The 22,993-nt window shown below is 49.6% G+C and overlaps 10 protein-coding genes across 10 annotated transcripts; 6 read left to right on the top strand and 4 right to left on the bottom strand.

The window, feature by feature from the left end:
• Positions 1-955: 955 nt before the first annotated feature.
• Positions 956-2,719, top strand: N7471_006423 (uncharacterized protein; the record flags this gene model as incomplete). Its single annotated transcript, XM_057279142.1, has 1 exon — positions 956-2,719. One exon carries the CDS (start codon positions 956-958, stop codon positions 2,717-2,719), a length of 1,764 nt encoding a protein of 587 aa, XP_057138752.1.
• Positions 2,720-3,396: 677 nt separating this feature from the next.
• On the top strand, positions 3,397-4,762 carry N7471_006422 (putative HET domain protein; the record flags this gene model as incomplete). The annotated part of the gene is made up of 2 exons (XM_057279141.1): positions 3,397-3,835; positions 3,912-4,762. The coding sequence occupies 2 exons, from the start codon at positions 3,397-3,399 to the stop codon at positions 4,760-4,762; spliced, it is 1,290 nt and encodes a 429-aa protein (XP_057138751.1).
• A 161-nt stretch (positions 4,763-4,923) lies between these two features.
• N7471_006421 (uncharacterized protein) lies at positions 4,924-5,910 on the top strand (the record flags this gene model as incomplete). The annotated part of the gene is made up of 1 exon (XM_057279140.1): positions 4,924-5,910. One exon carries the CDS (start codon positions 4,924-4,926, stop codon positions 5,908-5,910), a length of 987 nt encoding a protein of 328 aa, XP_057138750.1.
• An 883-nt stretch (positions 5,911-6,793) lies between these two features.
• Positions 6,794-8,955, top strand: N7471_006420 (uncharacterized protein; the record flags this gene model as incomplete). The annotated part of the gene is made up of 2 exons (XM_057279139.1): positions 6,794-8,215; positions 8,269-8,955. The coding sequence occupies 2 exons, from the start codon at positions 6,794-6,796 to the stop codon at positions 8,953-8,955; spliced, it is 2,109 nt and encodes a 702-aa protein (XP_057138749.1).
• Positions 8,956-9,979: 1,024 nt separating this feature from the next.
• Positions 9,980-11,784, top strand: N7471_006419 (uncharacterized protein; the record flags this gene model as incomplete). The annotated part of the gene is made up of 3 exons (XM_057279138.1): positions 9,980-10,468; positions 10,532-10,866; positions 10,926-11,784. The coding sequence occupies 3 exons, from the start codon at positions 9,980-9,982 to the stop codon at positions 11,782-11,784; spliced, it is 1,683 nt and encodes a 560-aa protein (XP_057138748.1).
• A 466-nt stretch (positions 11,785-12,250) lies between these two features.
• On the bottom strand, positions 12,251-13,726 carry N7471_006418 (uncharacterized protein; the record flags this gene model as incomplete). Its single annotated transcript, XM_057279137.1, has 3 exons — positions 12,251-12,811; positions 12,903-13,396; positions 13,471-13,726. The coding sequence occupies 3 exons, from the start codon at positions 13,724-13,726 to the stop codon at positions 12,251-12,253; spliced, it is 1,311 nt and encodes a 436-aa protein (XP_057138747.1).
• Positions 13,727-14,573: 847 nt separating this feature from the next.
• On the top strand, positions 14,574-15,440 carry N7471_006417 (class II fructose-bisphosphate aldolase; the record flags this gene model as incomplete). Its single annotated transcript, XM_057279136.1, has 1 exon — positions 14,574-15,440. The coding sequence occupies one exon, from the start codon at positions 14,574-14,576 to the stop codon at positions 15,438-15,440; it is 867 nt and encodes a 288-aa protein (XP_057138746.1).
• Positions 15,441-15,723: 283 nt separating this feature from the next.
• Positions 15,724-16,464, bottom strand: N7471_006416 (uncharacterized protein; the record flags this gene model as incomplete). The annotated part of the gene is made up of 1 exon (XM_057279135.1): positions 15,724-16,464. One exon carries the CDS (start codon positions 16,462-16,464, stop codon positions 15,724-15,726), a length of 741 nt encoding a protein of 246 aa, XP_057138745.1.
• A 2,052-nt stretch (positions 16,465-18,516) lies between these two features.
• N7471_006415 (cytochrome P450) lies at positions 18,517-20,828 on the bottom strand. The gene is made up of 5 exons (XM_057279134.1): positions 20,576-20,828; positions 19,622-20,490; positions 19,441-19,551; positions 19,150-19,316; positions 18,517-19,093 (listed from the first exon to the last, which is right to left on the bottom strand). The coding sequence occupies exons 1-5, from the start codon at positions 20,781-20,783 to the stop codon at positions 18,919-18,921; spliced, it is 1,530 nt and encodes a 509-aa protein (XP_057138744.1). The 5' UTR covers positions 20,784-20,828; the 3' UTR covers positions 18,517-18,918.
• A 1,106-nt stretch (positions 20,829-21,934) lies between these two features.
• sdh2 (succinate dehydrogenase iron-sulfur protein subunit SDH2) lies at positions 21,935-22,880 on the bottom strand (the record flags this gene model as incomplete). The annotated part of the gene is made up of 3 exons (XM_057279133.1): positions 21,935-22,255; positions 22,306-22,457; positions 22,538-22,880. 3 exons carry the CDS (start codon positions 22,878-22,880, stop codon positions 21,935-21,937), a joined length of 816 nt encoding a protein of 271 aa, XP_057138743.1.
• Positions 22,881-22,993: the final 113 nt, after the last annotated feature.

Below are 22,993 nucleotides of genomic sequence, written 5' to 3'. Positions count from 1 at the left end.
GTAGCACATACGAAGTAGTAAAACCCAGGACCCCTACTAGGAACTACAATTAAGGACGTCTCACCTGACAACTTGACAATCTGATAAGGATTGCACCTTCATCGGTATGCTGCATGACATTGCCTCGTCACTTCTTCCTCCTTCTCGGTGGTGGGATAAAATCATTATCCTGCACGGTTGAGTGCTCCGTGTCTTTATCATCTAGGTGATACTTAGCCTCATTAGCAGATTTTATTTCTAAAGCTGAAGATAATGATTACTTTCGTCTTTCGTTTAAATTTAATACCGGGGCCTGGTTCCCTCACTTAGTACATTTTCTTATTATGACTACGTAGTTTTCAGCTGTAACCACAGATAGTTTTTCTGACTCCTAGTCAGTCATATCTAAGCGTACACAAGCTGTGCTAGGTACACATATGACCCTCCTAGCATAGCTTACATTGCCCCCGCATCCTCCGGGGCTATGCATTTGCAATAAGGGGGTTTGCGGAAAATAACCTGACTGATCATGACAATAATAATAATCAGGACTAAAACAGTACATTCGAGGCTAGTAGCTTCGACGCAGAAAGAACTGATGTCCTAGAAGAACTAGATATTGGCGAAATGATTTGCCTAGATGTCCACGGGTGGGTCATAGGTCATGTGGAGCACATGGTGAGTGGCAGTGTTGGGCAGCTAAAATACGAAGAGCGCCCAAGTCTGAGCTATCAACAATCACACACCACTTCGTGGATGAAAAGGTCCAAATCTCATAAACCCGAATAGAAAACGGGGATGGAGCGAAAATTTTTCCTAGTTATCACACTACATTCAAATCGCAATTCACAAGTCTACTGCAAGTTCAGTATAGTCACTAGCCGTATCGTGAGTAAACCTCCTTTAAAAGACATAACACATATCCATTTTGGAGCGACACTAAGGTTAGGAAAGCTGGATACCGCGTCATACGAAAATGGCGGAGGCTCTCGCTATCCTCGGGGGCGTGGCGGCGGGGATGCAAATGGTAAGCGTAGCTGCACAAGCTTTGCTTACCACGATCAAACTCGTGAAGTCTCTCAAAGAGGTCCCCGAAAAGCTCGCGAGGCTCCTAAATGAGGTCGACGACTCAATAAGTCGCCTGTGCCACAGTTGCAATACGGGCTCGAAGTTCTACCTCAGTCTCGACCCCGCACAGACGGAGAACTTGTCTCGATGCGCTAGCATGCTGTTCCCGGCTTTACAAGACATTCACAATAAATTGATACCGCTCACTAAGGACAGTCAATCCCGTGCAAAACCTATCCATCGTATATGGAAAACTTTCCTATCGCTCAAGGTGGAAAAGGAACTGGTCGAGAAACTTGAGAGACTCAATAGGCTTAATATTGAAGTCGTGCGAGAGCTTGGAGTGATCGGGCTGGAGATGCAATCATCCACGCACGGGCTCCTTGTGGCAGGTAATGCAGCTTCAAGCCAAGGACTCTCGAACATAGAGGCGCAGATGAACTTGATGCGGAGCGATTTCCAAGATTTTACTGTCTCCGTACGTCGAATACACGCTGTTACAGTTGATACTGTTGCACCAGGGTCAGATTCGAGCGAGACAGCTAGCATCTCGGGGTCAACTATTACATCTCAAACGCCTCAGGAAGAAAAAAGACTCTCCCAGGAACGAGCAGAACAGATGCGTTCTTATCTTACTGGGGTTTTGGGGGGTGGCGCTGCCACTAAGCCAACTATGGGGCTGAATAGCCAACTGCCAACTGCGAGATTAGAGTTTATGCTCGTCAGTATCAGGACGTTCTACACACCAGGCAATTTCGATGCGTCGTCAAAATTGATCAGGGCAGCCTTCTGGAAGGATACCGACCTAGCAATATATTTCATGAAGATATCGAAAGGAGAGCAACGTGGTGCAAGCCACAGCAAGACGCGAGGACTTCAACTTCTCAAGAATACGACAACAAAAAGGTCTAATACCATTGACGAAGGCACAGCGAGCATTCTGATCGAGCTTTTGAGCACACTGTCACCCCTGAATACTGCCACCTGCTCATATGTCCGAGAGGGCATGCTCCAACACCTAAGTCAGGTGGCGCGAGAGAAACTCCCTCGAGATCATCCCATAGCTCTCGTCATTAACAAGTTGAGGGATGATGAAGGCGACGAAGACGTTTCTCTTCGCGCACTCACCTTCATTGCGGAGCGGCTACGCGCCACACTCGGCCCCACCCACGAGCTCACAGAACTCGCAACTAAACGCCTATGTGCTCTCCTGCGCCGCAGTAAAAGGTACGACGAAGCACTGCGGGTGGCCAATGATGGCGTTTGTGCCATTCGGGCCCTGCTAGGCCCCGGGTCACTGCAAGAGCGATCGTTGAGTCGCCAGCTCGAGCACGTGTACATGGATCAATGCGACTGGACCGCGGCGTTGAGTGTGTGCTTTGATATCGTAGGGCAACGGCAGTTAGACTCCCCGAACCCGGACCCATTATACCATGACGAGTGTGCTGTACACACCATGGAGGATATCGCGAAGATATGTGAGCTAGGAGGTAATATGGGGCAAGCCGTAGCATGGCTAAAGCAGGCATTGATTAGTGGCGGTATGACATGGGAAGGGAAGGAACCCGTTGCCCTTTCGCATATTCATGATAAGCTGGCTGAGCTGTTAAAGCAAATGGGAAAGGAAGAAGAGCTGGAGCTGTGGAATACCTTTATAGAGCCAATGCCATGACATCAGAGTCTGGGCACGTTCGCCAAATTTCCGCTGTAATCCTTGACTTGGGCGGTTTCCCCTTGAAGATAACGCGATGACGGGCCATCTACATACCTATCAGTCGGATCCGCATCTGCCTGGCCCAACAGAAAAGGAAATTTTGAGCTGTTCCCCAGGCTATGAACTCCTTTCCATCATCATCACCAAACCCCCCCCCCCCCCAATATGAGCTACCATTGGCCCAACACGCTATAATAATAACCACAAACCACAAGCCCCCCAATGCGGCTAAAACAAGTGCAAATCAAGTCTCACACCTATGGGAACTGGTCACACTACAGACCATCATCCAACTGACCACGCAGGGCGCAAAATAAGTGGCAGAGTACATGCATATTAAACCAATAGAATCAGGCTGACTCTTCATAGCCTCTACCTACCTAGGTAGGTATCCAAAGCCCGACATGGTACCCCGCTCACTTGTCCTTATTAGGCTCTAAACTGTGCGCCTAGAAAGTAAGCCTAAGAGAAGGCAACGAGGCGACTGACCATCTGTGGTTGTTTAAAATGCGAATAAGTTGCACACCAAGCCCAGCTCTGACGCTCTCCACTTCAAATCCCTACTGCTCCTATCTCTTTGAATTTCCATTCAATCTCACAGCTTTTCACTTTTTGGAGAAGCATCTATTGGCAACATGACAGGACGTTTGTGCGCACCGTGTACCAAACTCGTGGTCGAAAAGAACGCACCTGGAAGTTTGAAAGCTGCCGCAGACAGCAGAATAGAACACCACCAGAATCTCGCGGAGCTTCGATCATGCGCTAAAAGTCAAGGCCGGTGCTTAATCTGCCCCATATTATGGGAGAGCGTTCAACAACAGTGTCCAGCCGACACCGTTAAGCACTATTTAAACGATTGGAATACCGATGCTGCATTACGCCGCTCGAAGGTGTTTGTTAGAGTTGTTCTCTCGGAACGAGTACAAGACAACGTTGGGGTCTTGTCTTCTTCTCTGAAAGAATCCAACATAGGCCCTGAAATCTTTATTGATGTAGATGATGACCCAAAGCCCAGTCTTTTCGCCAATCCGGCGAGAAAGACTCTTGGGCGTGTTAACATTTTTGGGCGCCTTGGTGAGTGATCAGATGACAGTGCCTCTACTCTTCCCTAGGTATTCAGTCACCGCTGACAAAAGCTGCAACTACTCAGGCTCCCCTGCTGCGACCGACTTGGGAGGTAAATACGCAAGAGAATCCGGCCAAATTAATAGGCGCAGTGAAGTTGTAGCGATCACAAGCGATTGGCTTCACAGATGTAACATCTCCCACCACCGCTGTGGTCGGAAGCAGCCGAGACCTTTTCCCACAAGGCTGCTGTACATAGGAGCAAAGTCTCCAGGACTTGACGCGAACGTCAGGGTCGTCGAGTCTCAGCCCAACCAGACCGGTCTGTACGCAGCGCTCTCGTACAATTGGGGTACTTCGAGCCATAAAATGCTGAAGTTGAAGAAAGCGACCCATGCAGAGTTCCAGAAGAAAATCATATTTTCGAAACTAATCCGGAGTCATCGGGAAGGTATACAGGTTGCGCGAGAGCTTCAGTACGAGTACATCTGGATTGATGGACTATGCATTATTCAGGATGACAATGACGACTGGGCAACACAATCAGTAAACATTTGCCAAATTTACGGTAATGCTGATCTGACGATCGTGGCCGGCAGGGGCAAAGATGCTGAATCGGGATTCCTCGAGCCCAAGTACAAGCCCATGGTTCAAGAAGCCCAGCTTCCATATAGGTCACCTGGAAAACAGGACAGTGAATTCGGGATCTCTCTGCCACGTAACTACGACATAGGTCCAACCGACGAGCGCGCATGGTGCTATCAAGAGTCTTTAATGGGACGACGTATGATCATCTATGGCGAGCAGCAGCTCAGTTTCCGCTGTCGCGAACGCGTCGAATACGAAGACGGGCGCTGCCAATTGATTCAAGAGGCGGACGGCTGGTACAACCTTTCGTTCCTCATACAGTACCCCCCCTTAAAGATCCGGGGCTGAAACTATACAACTCTCCGAAGTTCTACAGATCTTTGGGTTTCCGAGACCCTAAGACACAGAGATTTGACCCGGGACAGTTCGCTTATGTCCAGCAGCAGGGGTATACGAGAGCGTCCAGGGCCCAAGGCCTGAACCGTCCGATACTGTACAGATGGTACGCTATGGTTTCTGAGTATTCGGAGCGCGATTTCTTTGATCCAACTGATAATCACGCCGCGATATCTGGAATCGTGCTGCAAATTCAGCAAGCGCTTGCTGCCGAAGCTCACATCCCACGAACCGGTATAAACAGATTCCGTCCCAAAGAGAAAAGTCCTAGTATTCCCGGCGAACGCTACATGGCCGGCTTGTGGGAAAGAGACATGGTCTACGGTCTCTTATGGCGCAGTCGACGGCTCGTGGATCCGCGGCTCTCTGCACTCACAGTACCAATGCGAGCAGAACAGCCGGGGCAAGAAAAAAAGGAAGTCAGAAGAGCACCCTCTTGGTCGTGGATGTCGCTCGTTGGTCCAGTATGCCAAGGCTATCTTACGCTCCCTTTGAGCGACGGGGCCATGTTTCGCTGTGCACCCGTGAGAGGGTCATGGAGTGCTGAGCCGGACGCCTGGGGTCCGTTAGTCGTCAAGCGTAAAGAATTCCCCCAATTTCCCCTCGAAATCAGAGCGTATGTACGCGAAGTGCGGGTTTCGAAATACGATACTAAGGACTTTGGGAGAGCATCGGCCTGGGGTACGATTGCGGGAGTGACCACGATGTATCCGATCGAGAGTATGCACCGACATACGGTCTTGCTTGAGGCAAAGGAAAACAAGCCACTGGTGAAAAGAAGCAAGTCTCCTTTGAGTCCGGCGGATGCCGCCCAGATTGTGGCGACGGGGTGTTTCGATATGCAGTATTCTTCTGGTAGTACTACACAGCATATATGGGCCATGCGAGTCACGTCAAAGGAGGGCCTGCTTCTCGGGGTTTCGAATGACCCGCACTACAAAACTCAGGTATTCAGGAGATTGGGTGTGTTTGTGATCGAGAATGATGCTGTGTTCTATCCGAGGGATGCGATAAAGAAGGGTTCCAGTGGATTACTCTCTGGTCCATCATCGGATGTTGTGGAGGACAGGGTGCCTATGAGCAATGTGATTATTGTGTAGGATGCTGTTCATGCGATGTTGAGTCTAGAGCTAGAGCCTAGTGTGCTTTATTTTCGATATGCAAAATCTGCAGGTATCCTGCACGTTGAGGTATGTTCATAGCCAACCTTCGAAGGAGAGTGCGTCGTTATCAAAGCCCCCATCTTTAAATTATGTCCTAACTAGGCCAACTTGGTTTGATGTAGCTTGTTACTTTAAACCCCTTGCACATCAGTTTGCCATCAGTGATCGGTCTGGTCAATAGTCTAGTAGCTTGAAAATAACGGTGATCGATGAAAAGTAATACTTCTTCACAATTATCTCCGCTAAATTGACATACTACTATATTGTAGATATGTGTGTAGATAGGAATAACAGATATTGGAGCGTTGTCCCATTCCATTTCCAGTTCCATTCTTTATTGGACCGGAGTAACTTGCGAGCCAACTCTGGACCTATACGAAACCATTCCAGTACCCTAAGGTCAACGATGTTTTACAGTTTGTGTCATCTGAGTTGGATACAATCGTCATTGTTGCCCAGGTGGCTTGGATACAATGAGGATTGAGGACAACAAATGTCTTTGAAGGTAGTTGAAGCAACGTGTCTAATAGACCAAGAATCCTTGCGAATTTGTTTTACACACAAACAATTGTTCACAGGCAGTTTGAACAAAGAGTTTTATCATGACACCAGAACAATGCCCTTGACCCTGTCTTTGTTATATCATTTGCCTTTGTTCATCGACTCGGCTTTGTACTCGCCTATCGGAGACTCCCAGAACACCCAGACCAAGTAATATATAACCCTGACCCTCGCGCAGATCTAATATTGCAGCAGGGCACTCCTCTCCTCTCCTCTCATCTCATATATTCCCTCTACTCAACTCATCTATTCCTTCAAAATGTGTAAACACACCTACCACCACTATCCCAACTGCGGACACATCTCCAATTGGAGCATGACCAGCTGCCAAGAATACACAAACAAGCTCCGCCTGGCCGGTCCAGAGCGAAGCGTATCTTGCACCCAAATCAAAGCCTCCCATGACCTTCTCCTCTCCACCCAGCCTAGCATGTGCGTGCAGTGCGAGAGTGAGTGGGCCAAGAACCTCTCCTCTCATGGAGACGACCAGGCCCAAACGTCCGATTCTTACCGGGCCATCGAGGGCCTGGATGCTACAGGCCAAATCATCGAAGTTAACGCGCGCATGGTGAGTGATTCTACCCACAACGACAGGGACACAAGCAGTACTGACCACAGCGACAATGGTCTGGTCTTCTTGGGTGCTGCCGTTGGTGATTCGGGCAATGGGGACGCGGACAGTGCTGGCCACAGCGACAATGGTCAGATCTGCCCGCGTGCTGTTGCCAGCGAATTGGAGTCGGATCGCGGAAGTCTCGCGCGTTCCAATAAGTCGTCTGGGACGGCCTTTAAGTTTGCTCGTACTAATCCAACTTCACCGGAGATAGCTGGAGATCTTGACTCTTTTGTGTCTACAATTCCCAAGTCTAGTCCGGTTCATCACGTCTACAGCAACCATGATAGTGGCTACGTAAATGGCAGCGTTGAAATTGAATCACCGGACGCCGAGGCCACTGTATATGCATCCCCCAGCGAAAAAAGTAGCTGCGACACAGACAGTTCTGGCTCGTCGCTTTGCGGATCTTCTTTGATAAGGTATAATATACTTGAGCTGAGAATTGACGAATATCTTGAGAAGCAGCAGCGACAGCGGGAGGGGAACACTGACCATGAACAGCACGACGCTGACGCCTCCAGTTTGGACATGAACATTTACCTTGCTGACGTAGATGACCCCCATGTTGCTCTGGAGGACACACCTCCTTCGGCCACAGTTGATAACCCTGAAGTTGACCATGACTCGTCTCACGAGCCCTCTCTTGACATTGACCTTGTGCAGCAGCGTATTGAAGCGACCGTCCTGAAGCGCATTGAAGAAAACAACGAAAAACAAGCCCGACAGGAAGCAATCTCCAAGCTCCTGGACACCGCACTCCTAAAGAAGGACCGAGGGGACCGGCGCGAGAAGAACGCCGAGCTGGGAATCGAAGAGGACCCCCACCTCTGGGACACAGAGTCCCTTGTCCAAATGTGGCAAGCAAAGAATCCCACCACTGCGACCCCCAATAATGCCAGCATCGCCATCTCCCCACGCACCTGCACATCCCCCAAGATCCAACAGGCTTCGCCAGCCCCAGCCCCCAGCCCCAGAAGCACATGTACATGGGCAGCATGTTCGCAGACGAAGAATCTGCCTTCCGACGAGGGCTGCGCGAGGTTCGGCCGTACGGTAATTACTCAGGTGAGTCAGAAGGGTTCATGATGGCGGACTCTGAAGACGACGCAAACCGCCAGGGCCTACTGGATCCAATTCACGTCCGAGGATGTTGCGCGGAGCGACGAGCCGACTTCCACCTCTTCTATGGGGTAATGCATGCACCGTCGGAGGTAGATGCAGAAAGACGTTGGCTGGAGGATATCCGTCGGATCTCCGGTGAAGACGGGAAGTTCTACGGGTTATTGCGGGCGGATGATCTACGCCATGCCCGCGCAATGGGACTTACTAATATCAAACATCCTTGGGGATGTTGCAAGGATGGGCTTTTTACGATGCCGGAGCGCGTGCGTCATAGGTACACCGGGTTTATGTGTGCGATTTCCCTGGAGGAGGTTGGACATATGGGACTCTGTGATGCGGAGCCGGTTCCTGGAGAATGTGGTGATTACTATGGTGGGACGTATTATGGTTATGTTGAGGCTTACTGTGAGTTGGATGCTTTCCAGATGGGATTGAAGGAGCCTGAACATGATGGGGATTGTTGTGTGAAGCCCGAGGTTAGCGCTGTGTCGATCTCTGACGCGGGGCAGTACACGTATTACGGTTATATGTATGCAAGCTCGGAGGAGGAGGTTGTGGATAGGGGCCTGAAGGATGTTCTACGTGTTCCTGGATTTGATATTAAGTATTCTGGGAATTTGCAGGCGGGAACTGAGGAGGAGGCCAAAGCCAAGGGACTTTTTGAGCCTTCGCGTATTAAGTGATCTGCGATACATGATTTCCTTAGTTTCTTTACTTTCATTATTATGTACATATTTCTTTTGTATATTGTGGCAGAGAATAGACTGGGCCTTTTTCCCTTTTATGCGGTATCTTTATCTATTCTCATCCTGAGAATTGAATGAATGGCCTCAATTTTGATCATACTTGATTTTGTAAAACGATAGTCTCTTCGGGGTTTCGGGGTTTGATATGCTAGGCCAAATTTGGATACTGCTACATACTGGCTCTTAAATCCAAAGCACACTATTATATTACACCCCAGACATGTGATGCTAGTCTGGGGTTTCCTCCAATAGTAGAGACTGTCTCTAATTTGACACAGGGTACAAGCATGCGTCTGAAACATCCAGGACTTTTGCGCGAAATTGCAATTACAGGAGAGAAGTCCAGAAATAATTACACCTATTATTATATACAGACAATTGTAAGTTAACATTAAAACGTCATACAAAGTAGTTAGAGAGAAAATGTAAAAGGCCTGCCTCTTAGGGCTACGATTTTCCTTCACGGGAACACAGTTTTGGGAAAAATCAATAGCGTCAAGGGCGGGTTCAATAGAAAAGGGGAGACTTGCTGCCAAGAGATCTTGATCGCGAATTTCATCTTATCCAACCAATCATCGCTTCATTTCAATTGACAAATATCAACTGTGGATATTCCCCGTCCGCGAACGGGACCAAACGGACCACCGCAACGATGGAGCAACGGAACTCAAGCGAGACCGTAACTGAGCAGTTATATACCTCAATCGGCTGGGAGACTCCACAACGCAATGGTTCCCAGCAGAACTATGGATCAAAAAGAATATCCCAACCATTATGATCGACATCCCGACGCCGAAAAAAACCTGGTTAGGGGCCCACTTGCTCGTGCAAGTGCTTACCCCGTGGCTCCAGTTCCGTCGATGCACGATGTTGTACATAAAAACATGACGACCCGGCACTTTGGACGGGTCAAGCGCTACCCAACTTCACTCACATTCCTTAAGCACTTGCATTTCTTGATATGGGGTCCGAATACGGTGCCACGGCTGAGTCCAAGGCCCAGATTGATCTCGGCCCCGTCACCATCTGGTGGGCTGTCTGGGCATGTGTCTGGACTTCTGCCCTCGTGGCCGGTATGGCCTATCTGATCGCCAACCGTGATATGCCGACTCTTCGCATTCGAGGCCTCGCTCTATCGTTAACTTCTATCGCTATTCTTCATTTATACTGGCTCCCGACCCAGTTCGCAACTATGATCGGAACTATCCTGCCGGGTGACTGCGCCTATTGGCTTATGGGAACCTTGCTGCCCTGTGGCATGGCGCTCTTCCATGGCTCTAACACTCGCTTCCAACATGTCGCAAAGCTCCAGAGAAAATTTGCTCTGGACGGACACCGTTTCACTGAACCGCCTACCTTGGAACACAAGAATGGGTTGATCAACCGTTTCCGTGCTCTCGGATATACCACCAAGATTCTTATTTACGTTGCTATCGCAATGTTTGCTCAGGTATGATTAACCTTACCTTTTCATGTCTGTGACAATTCTTATCTAACTCACCATCTCATGCAGGTGTTTCTCACTGTCCTCATGTGGGTGATCTCCCGCAAGTACCATAGCTCATGGGGTATTCCCGGCACCGGAGTCCATGGTACCCCTGCAGAGGTGCTCGCGGCGCAAGGTGCAGGATGGGAATGGTGGCCTGGTGTGGTCTCGCAGTTCTTCTGGTCTTGGATCGTTGCCCCCGTCGTCCTTTGGAAGTCTCGCAACATCCACGATACCCACGGCTGGCGAGTCCAGACCATTGGCTGCGCTGTTTCCAACCTACACGCTACCCCAATGTGGCTCATCGGTCTCTACGTCCCCGCCATGGCCCCGGTTAACGCGGTCTTCGTTCCTCCCCAGTGGTAAGTTCTAAACCAACTTGACCATGAAGACCTAATTCTCTAACACAGCTATGCTATAGGATCTGCCTATCCATCATGTTCATCGAAATCTTCACAGTCTTCCTCCCCTGCTGGGAAGTAATGCGCCACCAATCCCTCCGACAAGAAACCCTCGAGTCGATTGCGCGCTGGGAACTAAAGGTCAAATCCACCGGCTCCGAACAAAATTCCCTCCACTCCGACGTGACAATGGTAGCATCGATGATGTCAGGCTGGAAATCGAACAGCTCGACAAGCACATTCAACTCCCGCGACAGTATCCTCACAATGGGCGCACTCGAGCACGTCCTCGAGCGCAACCCTGCCCCACTACAAGAATTCTCCGCTCTGCGCGAATTCTCTGGCGAGAACATCGTCTTCCTGACCAGCGTCGCAGAATGGCGCAGCCGACTACCCCAATCCATCAAAGACGGCAGCGCCCTCCAAGAAAAGAGCCAGCGCGACATCGTCCGCGAACACTTCAACCGCGCGCTGCACATCTATGCGGAGTTTATCAGCGTCCGCCATGCTGAGTTCCCGGTCAATATCTCGAGCCAGGAGCTGAAGAAGCTGGAAGACATTTTCGAGAAACCGACGCGTCTTCTGTACGGCGAGGAGCGCGAGTGTGATCCCACCACCCCCTTTGATAAATTCACTTTTGATTTGCCGTCGCCGGCTTCTGTGGACTCTGGGAAGACTATGCAGGCTGAGATGGCGGGGTCGATTAAGGACCGCGTGCAATACTGGGGTGATATTCCGGCGGACTTTGAGGCTTCGATCTTTGATGCTGCGGAGGCTAGTATTAAGTACCTTGTGCTTACGAATACTTGGCCTAAGTTCATTAAGGATCGCAGGACTTCGGTTGGTTCGTCGATCGAGACTCTCAAGGTTGAGGTCTAGATTTTTACTGTGTGCGGCATGCGAAATGAGTTTAAGTCGTTTTAAGATTTGGGTCGGGACTTTTGGTATACTTGATGTCGTTTTTTTCTTTCTCTGGCTTTTGGGTACCCCTGCACTTGTTGGGGGTTCACCTGGGCCGTACATACTATTTGGTTCTTATGGTTGGATATAATATTTGGATACCCACACACAATGTTCTTATTTCTTATTGATAGTATTATCAAGACATTCTTTTATCAACATTTGGAGAGACTAGGGAAGAAGTGGCCGTAAATAGTAGTTATTCTACCCAATAAGGTGCAAGCTAGAGTAGTGGTATGTACGGAGTACTCAAGTCTATATCTGGCTGCGTTTATAGCGCGAAAGGACATTTAATTGAAACTTCAAGATAGAGTTTGAACTGTACATAAAATTGATATTCAAACTATAAACGTTCATATCTCATCGCTCATTCTCCGCAATTACACTAATGTTCGAAAGCCTTCACCACGCTAGCACTCCCCTCAGCCCCTAACCCAGACTTCTTAGCCATGAACAACACATTCAAAGCAGCATTGCCGAGATTTAAAGGACAGTGCAGATCCCGGGCCTTCTGCACAGCCTTCTCTAGACGAGAAGTAGCAGTATCCACAGTCTCAGAGCCCCCATTCGCACTCTGTCCAAGCCCCTCAATAATCTCTAATCCCTTCGTCATAAATTGCCGACTAGCACCAGCAGCATCACCAACAAGAGTGAAGAACTGCTTCAAATCGACATTGAGATAGCGCGCAAACGAAATAGCCTCCGCAGCCGCAACGAGGTTAGTCACCTCCATCAGATCCAGCACCAGCTGTAGCGCGTCCGCCGTCTCCTCATCAGACTTAATAGAGGAGACCTTCGTAATCGGCTCAGCAAAGTACTGCCGCACCATAGACGAGTCATCAACAGGCCCATATCCCTGCAACAAAGCAGACAAATAAATCTGCTCAGCAGTCGAGCAAAGTGGAGTTGGGAATTGACTTTGGCGCGCTGACGTCGTGATAATCCCCTGATCGAAACTCAATTAGCCAACTCAGCCCCCGAAACCGAAACCGAAACCGAAACTCTAAAGAAAACATCACAAAGATTGGATCCCTTACCACATCCTTAAGAATAATAGTCAAAGCACTAGCACCAGGATGCCAATCCTCATCCAGCATCCGCTGCAACCGATTCTCATGCATCCAAGTCCAAGCCGGACTGGACTTAATCGCCTCTGCCGTCTTCACAGCATCTAACCCCAGGCGCGCCGCAAATCCCTGAGCCTCACTAGCACCCAGGATATGAATACCCGCCAGCACCTGGTGCACCATCTTCATATTACTACCGGCGCCAATCCCGCCAGGGACAAGGTACAGCTTATTCGCGTCTGACATCTCCTGCAGCAGGAAGCGGCCTTTCTCCAGCGCGGCATCCGGCGCACCGGCCATAATCGACAACGTGCCGGCAGCGGCGCGGAGCGCGCCGCCAGACACGGGTGCGTCGATGAAGGCTATGTCGCTTCTGCCGATGGAGGCCAGCTCTGCGGCGACGGATTGGGCGTATGATGCTGGGACGGTGGAGCATAGGAGGAGGGTTGCGTTTTGAGGGAGGGCTAGTTAAATTATTGAGTAGGTTAGTTCTTAGTTCCAGTTGTATTTCTGGTTTGCGACTGGGTTAGTTGTTTACCTGCGACTATGCCATCATCGCCAAAAAGGACGCTCTGCACTTGCGGCGCTGAAGCTACCATGCAAACATAGAAATCCTTTTCCTTTGCAGAGTCCTGGAGTGATGATGCTGGGATTCCGCCTGCGGTCTTGAAGCGCTCTACTGAAGCGGGGAACACATCGAAGCCATGTACTGCGTAGCCCTCTTTCACGAGATGTGTGGCCATTCCGAAGCCCATGGCGCCTAGGCCGACGAAGCCGATTGAGGGTTTGGACATGGTTGTTAAGATAGGGAAATAATGTATACAATTGATAGAATATCCCCCGGAGAAAGGTTAATATATAAAACAAAATAAACTGGCTGGACCTGCGTGGGGGTTTTATGAGGGGAAGATGTTTGGGGAAACGCGGGATGGTTCGGCGCAAGTCCGAGGGGTTTACCTTGGCTTTTGCTGAGTTGTGCTGGCTTGCTAGGGTCCGATTTTGAAATTTGATTTCTTAAATTCCGGTTAGTAGATGTGAGTCTGGTGGTTCTTGTTGTGCTTGTTGGAAGTGGTACTTGGGTACTCCGTAGAAGTTCGGGAATTGGCCGACTGGCCAACATCACTTTTATACTATTTGAATGGCTAATTAAGAAATAAATGGCATTTGATTTGATACAGCTATCGACACATATGCTTAACATGCAAATAAAACCTATCAAGAGCCTCTAAGTTCATCTATCTACTTTCCGCGGTTTAATCTCCCATGTTTTCCATGTCAACAAGTGTATAGGCCCGGAAGAGCCCATTATCGCCTCATTCCAAGGTTAGTATCAGCAACTAACTCATGTGTTTTAAAAATATAATGTAACCTAACCTGTTGGGAGTGAAATGCATTAGCATCATCCTTTTCCGGCTAATATCAAAATAAATACTCCCGGCCCTGGCGAATAGCTCAAAGTGACGTAACTCCCGGAACAACTCCGACACTCGGACGTGAGGCGACCAACTCGGACAACAACACGAGACTATATAACACTACGGACTCCGGTCTACAGTAAACTTCAAATCTACAAACCCCTCAATTCCCACGAAACCAGCTCCTCACCCTCACCCTCACCATCACACCCACCCCAAACCAAAAATGACCCTCCAAGAAAACCGCGCCCTGCGCATCCTAGATCATGCCTCCGAAAACCACTATGGCATCCCCGCAATGTGCTGCTACAACGTGGAAGGCATCCTCGCAACCGTTCGCGCGGCCGAAGCCAAGCGCTCTGCAGCCATGATCCTCCTCTTCCCATGGGCCATCCACTACGCCGACGGTCTGCTTGTGCACGCTGCCGCCGAAGCCGCGCGCAAAGCCTCCGTGCCCGTAACCGTGCACATGGACCACGCGCAAACGCCCGAGATAATCCGGTACGCAGCGGACCTGGGCGGGTTCGACAGTATCATGATCGACATGTCGCACTACGAGAAGGTGGAGAACCTTGCTCTGACGCGCGAGCTGGTGGAGTACTGCCATGCGCGGGGGATTGCCACAGAGGCGGAGCCTGGTCGCATTGAGGGTGGTGAGGATGGTGTTGCTGATACGGCTGATCTTGAGGGTTTGCTTACGACGCCGGAGGAGAGTCGGGAGTTTGTGGATACTGGGATTGATTGGCTTGCGCCTGCGTTCGGGAATGTTCATGGAGAGTATGGGCCCCGCGGTATTCAGTTGGAGTATGAGCGGTTGAAGTCCATTAATGAGGCTGTTGGCGGCGAGGTGAGGCTTGTGCTTCATGGGGCGGATCCGTTTACCGAGGAGATCTTTAAGAAGTGCATTGATTGTGGGGTTAGCAAGATCAATATTAATAAGGTGTTGAATAATGAGTATGTGAGGGTGCAGGCGGAGATGGCTGGGAAGGTGCCTTTGACGACGCTGTTGGAGGAGGCGACCAATGCTATGCAGAAGGCTGTGGAGGGGTGCATTGATCGGTTGGGGTCTGGGGGGAGATACCCGTTGAATTAGGGAGATGAGGTTGAAGTGTTTTATGTTTCATGTGCTTAGATGAACTCTGTGTGATAATGTCATAGATTCAAGAATGTATGAAGAGGAGCCAAAACAGATTATATAAATTAAAGTCATTGGATATATGAATGATTGCCAGAGAAATAAAAATAAAAGCGCCACCAGTCCATTGCCAGAAGTACTGAAGAACCAAAAAAAAGGAGCGGAAGTGACCAACATCAACATTTGATACATAAGACAACAATCCACACCGCACTAATATCACATCAGGCAGACACTAGTCTTAACGACGGAGACCAATCTTAGCCAGGGGACCGGCAACGAAGCCTCCAACAATGGGAAGGCCGTCGACAATGCCGCCAAGGGGGCCAGCGGGAGCAGATGCTCTAGGGGGGGGGGTTGCGCTAGAGGAAGGAGAAGCAGAGCTGCCCTTAGCGGAAGTGGGAATGACCGCGTGAGATTTAGTAGGGGTGGCGGTGGTCGTGGCGGTGGTCGTGGCGGTAGTCGCGGCGGTGGTAGTGGCGGTGGTAGTGGCAGCCTTGGATGTCACAGGAGGAGCCTGGGAGGTGGTAGGGGCGGCCTTGGAAATCACATGAACCTGGGAGGTGGTAGGGGCGGCCTTGGAAACCACAGTAGTCTGGGAGGTGGTAGGGGCGGCCTTGGAAATCACAGTAGTCTGGGAGGCAGTAGTAGTGGCGTGGGTGAGAGTCGAGGTCTGGGAGACGACGGGAGCCGGGAAGTGCGTGGCTGAGTGGGCGGTGGGCTTGAGTACGACGTGGTGGGAGGTCGATGTGTGCTGGGCGGCGGCCTCAGCGGACTTCTCCTTCTCAGCCAATGCCTGGTCCATTGCGTCGAGGGCGGAGGGGAAGTCGTCAAATCCATCATCGCCGTCCACGATGCTAGAGGAGCCAGTTGGGTTGAAAGGGAACCCGCCAGTGATGCCTCCCATGTCAGGCTTGGGAGCGGCGGGAGCGGCGATGGCGCCGATGGCGAAGAACGCCAGGGAAATGTATGAGACGTGCATTTTTGATGGTCAAGTGGCCTAAGTCTTGGAATAAAAGAGAGTATAGATGGTCAGAAAAGCAAAGGAAGGACTGGCTGGCGATCGGAGACAGGGTTATAATGGTGTTTATGTAGGCGTATATGGATCTGTATGAACTGTTATGATTGCTGTTTTGCGTCTCCCATGCCTCGCGCTCTTAACGCGCTCTTATTGATAAGGATCAACATCGCTGGGATGACGACCACATAGCAGGGCACCAATACCTATCGGAGGGTTGCAAAGGGTTCCATGTGCCGCGCATGCTCGGTTCTTGTGGAATGCTCACCTGGGGACCTGCCCAGGAAAGAGGAAAGCTTGTCAGATGCTGTTAAATCCAACGATCAATATTATGTAGGGAAAACGTCCAAACTTAACGGATGGATGATATGAGGTAATGTGGCATGGTGGCGCACATAAAGCTCCCTTCAGTTCCCTCGTGGATGTGAGTCAAAAATACGTAGCTTTTACAATCTAGAGCAAAAGTATGATTGTTTTTCTAACCAGATTGCTGCTTAAATTCTATAAGCTGATGGTCCCCACAAATAACAGACTACGTTGTATACTAGTACAATACCAGGTATAGGAAAAGACCAGATGTCTTCGGGGAGACGTCTGCCCCAACACAAAAAAGGTGATCAGACCCCGTTGAAACCTCATTCAAAGGGTGATGAATGTGTAGGGATATTCCGGCACGCAGGAGGTATCCCTTAGCAACCCTAAGCACCCCTTGCAGCGCCAGCCGATCAGTCCATAATATGTACGAGCTTGCTTTGCATTGAGACTGGTTATAAGTAGTTTTCTGATTTCTGCGTTGTAGTCACATATTTGCAGGATCGCGTCAGGTCTGATCTGTGTCTTTGGGTTTGATAGTGCATACATTATTGTAGTCTGTTGGTCTGTTAGGTTGCATCGGGCAGAATCCCGCTATCAGCCCTAGCTAGATGAGTTGCGGGCGGAGGCTGATTGGAACATCCTGTGCCTACTATTCAGATCATTTACTGTTCAGTTCAATAAATCATCGTTTTGGGGGGGGGGGGGGGGGGGGGGGATTTACAATGATAGGTCATCCAGACGATTTTGAAAAAGACCGCAGTAAACATTCGAATGTTAGATGAAGTACTCCGTGTGTATACGTCTGTAAGCATTATGAGTGAATAAACTAATATTATTTAATATATTCTGGGTGAATATTTAGAAATTCTAATATCAAAGACAAGTGAATAAATATATATTGCTTGTGTTTCTTGGCATAATTTCGACCATTGAGCTCCTCATCATGCCTGGCTAAAACATAGCCCTATTATGGTCAGTGGTTGTCGTATTATACAATAGTTACCATTCGCCCGTGCTAGCTAGTGGTGTCAGGTCCAACTGTCTTGGGGATATCAATATCAAGATAAAAATCATATATAAAGGGTATCCTTAGCATGCCAATTCAGTTGTTTATCATTCACTTCCTCTATTTCATCAACATTCGTCCTTTGATTTGATCTTCATTTCAAGATGCGATTCCTAGAACTTAGGTTGTCGCTTTAGCTCATCTTGCCATCTCAGTGAACGGCCTTCCTGTCGCAGAGCGCGGGAACAATCTAGTCAAGGCTCGAGCTACCCCGGTTGATTCTCCCGTGGGATCTCCTCCGCCTTCCACTGCTTCCTGCTTGCAATCTTTACACAAACTGGCCTAGCGACTGGGCTGATCTGGACTTTACCGCCGATAACTGTACCAAAGACACGACCACTACTGATGTTGTCTTAAACCCATATTCCTGATGAGGTAGTGGGTCGAAATGTGGACATATTCTCCGGGATTGAGGTCTAGTTGGAACTCATTCACTTCCCCCACAATTCTAGTCATGTATTTATGATGCCGATCGTCTTTATGGTGATCATTGTTGAGACCTCTTTGTTTGTCCGTATATGCCCTTTTTTGATAGACAATAATCGTATTTGATCTCTCTTTTCCTTGCTTCTTCTAAGATGTTTGCGGGGTGGCCCCTTATGATAGGCAGGACATGGCGGTACATAAGTCACTCTGTGATGGGTCCATAACTATGGATATATATTCGTCTTAAACATTAGATATTGGCTCGCATCCGTCATGTACCAGAGAGGTTATTGCTTAGCCCCCAGACGTATATATAATTTTTCACCAAGGCAAAAGGCGTTGAGTCGATACAATAACTATCTTCGCAAGTGCATTCATTAGATCGTAATTGAACACATTCAAAACGACTAGAATGAAATATCCGTCATCATCCAGCCGTGCAGTACCTCGAGTAGATATCAAGTGAAACGTACCCCACAACACGGATACCTGCATAACCAACACGCACGTCAAAAATCACGACAAAAGTACAAGCTCAACTCTCATCCAACCTCATAATCATCACGATCATCATCATAGAGGAAAATTACTCACCCTACAGTAACACAACCTTACTCCTCCACAAGACCCTCCACCGTAGCCTTAACACCAAACAAACCAACCTCCGGACATCCAATACCCATATCACGATAAACACAGATATTATCAATAGTAGTCTCATACAGCGCAAACTCGAAGCGACGAGCGATATGTGCCAAAGATAAGTAGATCTCCGCATAGGCAAGACTAGATAAAGTCTTAGTGTTTAAAACCATGCGAGGTGACGTACAAGCATAACTCACTTCATTCCCAGACATTGTCTGCTCCCCTTGGTAAATGAGACAATATACCGACTCAGATACTCCCCCTTCTCTGCCGCGCGGATCCAACGCTCCGGGTCAAATCTCTCCGGCTCGGGGAAAAGCGTGGGATCCATATGGACGAAGTAGTTCGACTGACTGACCGGAGTCTGCAATGTATAATTATTAGCAATTTCCCAGAAAAGGCAAGTCGGCTTTAGGTTCGCCGTCATGTGTCACACTCAACAGCCGAACCGGAAGGTTACAGGTAGTAAGTCAGTATCATTTACTTACCCCTGCAGGGATAACCCAATTCTGGTAGAGCATGGGTTCGGTCGGTGAAACACGGGCCAACCGGGATGTCATGCCGTGACTGAGACGCAGACCTTCATTGACGACACCCGTCTGTTCAGGGAACCACAAAAATCAGCAATCTACAACGAAAGTAAGACTGGGTTCGGAAACAATAACCCACCAAGTATGGCAATTGTTCCAAATCAACCAACGAAGCCTTGGACAGCGGTGTCACCAGCACATTCCTCAACTCCGCGCGCAGCTTCGCCATGATGTCCTTATTGTGGATGAGATAAAACATCGCGACAGTAATAGACCTAGCCGTAGTCTCCGTACCAGCGCCAAGCAACAGCGCAGACTCATCCTCCAGGCGATCAAGCGTCCTCTCTTTTTCAGGCACCTCCAGACTCGTCAACGCATCAAATATAGTCAACCTCGCCTCAGAATCAACCTTCCTCAGACCCTGCTTCTGCAAAGTATCATCAGCCTGCTGTCTCAGCCTCGCCTTCACATCAAATAAATCCGCCATCTGTGGCTGCAGCCAGCGCAGCAGGTTCGGCGGCGCATTCCTAAAAATAGAAATAAGGAACGGGAAGAACCGGTTAATGTGGAACATAACCATCAGCCCGTTAACAGCGTCGACGAGGTCGTTGCTCCGCGACCCCTTCTCGCCGTCCAGGTACCCGTAGCTCCAGCCGTAGCAGTAGTCGGTAATGACATCTGCGGTCAGCGCGGCGAAGTCTAGTTCCAGGTGCAGCACGTCGCCGGCTTGGTGGGCTTGCTCGAAGCGCGCGATTAGCTTGTCGACTTTATCGTGGATGGACGGGCCGAGTTCTACCACCGAGCGCTTGGAGAAGTAGTTGCTCAGCAGGCTGCGGCGGAAGCGGTGGTGGTCGTGGGTTATTGTTCCTACGAGGGAGTTGGGCGCGCCGAAGGCTATGGCGTATTTGGGGTCCTTGGAGCGTTTGCGCGAGCCGCCAGCGTGGATTTCGTCGTAGTATGCTGAGTCTCTGATGTGTATTTCTCGTGGATTGATGCGCACGATTGGGCCTGGATGGGGTATTAGTGAGTTGTGCATTTTGGGGGTTTTTGCTGGCTTGGATGGTTGATGTTGATATCGTATCTATATACTCACCATATTTCTCGTGCATGCGCTCGATCTCCCAGATGTACATGCCGCTTTTGATCACATCGTAATAGAACTCGTAGAGAAAGGTTGCAGCAGCGAGTTTTGGACCGGGGAACTTGGACAGCGGATGGAAGTACACATGGTACACAGTGCGCAAGGCCAGCAGTCCCAACGGTAACGCCAGCACGGACACGTATAGTGTCAAGGAATCCATTATAGGCGAACCTGCTCACTGATAGCGAGGAAAAGGAGCCAGGCCATGTCTTATTATATAGGAGGGGCGAGACATGGGTTCAGATAATAAAAAAAGAGAGGACCCACGAGGTCGGTAGTGCATAGATAGTGCATAATGTATTGTTAGTGTACAAATCGACTCTTTCCTGATTCAACACGCTTATTTAGAAATGCAACCATAATTGGATATTATGACGCCCTGGGGGCCGCTAAGGTGCTATATAGGGCTGTCATTCGTCGAGTACTATCCGATTTTGCCCACCGTGCAGCTGCAGGCGCATCAAACGCTAGGGTCGGGTCGAGCACAATCCTCCTTGTCCATAAGCCCCGTGACGATGGGTCACCCCTGGTTTGAAAGGATTGTGATGTGATATGTGGATGACGAGGTACAACTGCACGGCCGATAACTGGGCTGATATACCCAACCTCCGCATGAGTCCACGATTTGACCGGCCCAATGGGAATCCCGGTAGAGTGTTGGATTCGTAGCCCACTTTTAAGAGCCCACAAGAGGGAAATGCAAATGAACCCAAGAAAAATGTAGGAGATTGAGCCAAAAAAAACCAAGACAAAGTGGACTATCTGGTAATCGAAACCAGGACCTCCCGCACGCTCGCAATAATGCGAAGCGGGCGCACTACCAACTGTGCTAACAGCCCAGTTGAGTAATCGCTCGAATCCCTATTACGATTTGTGGAGGCAGTGCCCAAGTGGCCTGTTTAGCGTGCTAGTGGTGTTAGCGTGGGAAGAACATATAGCCGAGTAAGCCTAACCCATACAGGGATAAGTGTATTGGGATTCGCTTAGCATCTGTTAAGAGGGAAATACCATGGTGTTGACCAATAGTGTCAGATATATATGGATACATATGGAAATAGATATCAGACACCTAGATTGATAGGTTGATACAATACAAAGGTATAGGTTGCGCTATCATCATGCAGCCGAATGGACTACCAGTGCATTCCTGTAAGAAACAAAGGTCCACAATTTACACCTATAGAAACATCCGTGAAATAGTCGGGAAAAAAAGTAAAAGGGAATGGGAAATAGAGAAACAGAGGAAAGGCGACTGGAAAGGCATTGGACAGAAAAGAAAATTCCGCGGTACTCCGTTTTATATCCACAAATCTAGACAGCCAACATCTTCTTGATCTCGGCAATTGCGCGACCCGGGTTCAGGCCCTTGGGGCAAGTCCGTGTGCAGTTGAGAATGGTGTGGCAACGGTAGACGCTCATGCTGTTGTCGAGAGCGGCCTTACGCTCGGCGGTCTTCTCGTCACGGGAATCGGCCAACCAACGGAAGGACTGGAGCAGGATGGCAGGTCCGAGGTACTCCTCGCTGTTCCACCAGTAGGATGGGCAGGAGGTTGAGCAGCAGGCACACAGAATGCATTCGTAGAGACCGTCGAGCTTCTTGCGGTCCTCGGGGGATTGACGGAATTCGAGACCCTGACAATTGTTAGTTTTCGTAGGCGAAGCTGGCATATAAGATAACTCACGTCTTCGGTGGGAGTATCGCGCTGGAGATATGGCTTGATAGACTTGTATTGCTTGTAGAAGTGGGTCATATCAGGGACCAGATCCTTGACGACGTAGGTGTGAGGCAAAGGGTAGATGCGCGATTCGGACTTGGTATCAGTGGGAATGCGGCCTACACAAACAAAGGATTAGCGTTTAGTCGGGAGCTGTCGGATGCTTCGAGATTGCGTATGTGCGGGTCATGGTACATACACAAGCAGGCAAGAGTGTTAACACCGTCGATGTTCATGGCGCAAGAACCGCAAATACCCTCACGGCAAGATCTCCGGAAAGTCAGGGTAGGGTCGAGTTCATTCTTTATCCGGATAAGCGCATCGAGCATCATGGGTCCGGTCTTGTTCAGGTCGAGGTCGTAGGACTGCATCTGGGGCTTCTCGCTGGGCTGGTCCGGGTTCCAGCGGTAGACCTTGAAGGTCTTCATCTTGGGCTGCTCGGAGGGAGTAGGCTCGACGGTCGCATAGGTGCGAGCGAAGGCAGGGCGGAACATCGGCCGCGATGCCGCGAACAATCGCGAAGTGGTACGGAGGGAGGCCATGGCGGGTGATCGGAAATGTGAAAAACACCGAGGTGAAGAGGAAAGAGAGGGTGGAGGAGGTGGAGAGAACGGGATTGATAGCTGAAAGACAAAATAAGAGAGGAGAGTTTTCA

This window comes from Penicillium samsonianum, assembly GCF_028829775.1.
Source record: "Penicillium samsonianum strain IBT 33392 chromosome Unknown utg000003l_segment0_segment0, whole genome shotgun sequence".
NCBI classification, from domain to species: Eukaryota; Fungi; Ascomycota; class Eurotiomycetes; order Eurotiales; family Aspergillaceae; genus Penicillium; species Penicillium samsonianum.
Note: the sequence above shows the minus strand (reverse complement) of the source record. Positions and strands in the feature narration are given on the sequence as shown.

Bases quoted from the DNA above. Each gene is read 5' to 3' on its own strand.
- N7471_006415 (XM_057279134.1), bottom strand. From the start codon at position 20,783: ATGGATTCCTTGACACTATACGTGTCCGTGCTGGCGTTACCGTTGGGA. The intron at 20,491-20,575 runs GTGAGTATATAG...TACCCCATCCAG, and splicing joins GCGCATGCACGAGAAATATG to GCCCAATCGTGCGCATCAAT. The intron at 19,094-19,149 runs GTGAGTTATGCT...GACTTTATCTAG, and splicing joins AGACAATGTCTGGGAATGAA to TCTTGCCTATGCGGAGATCT.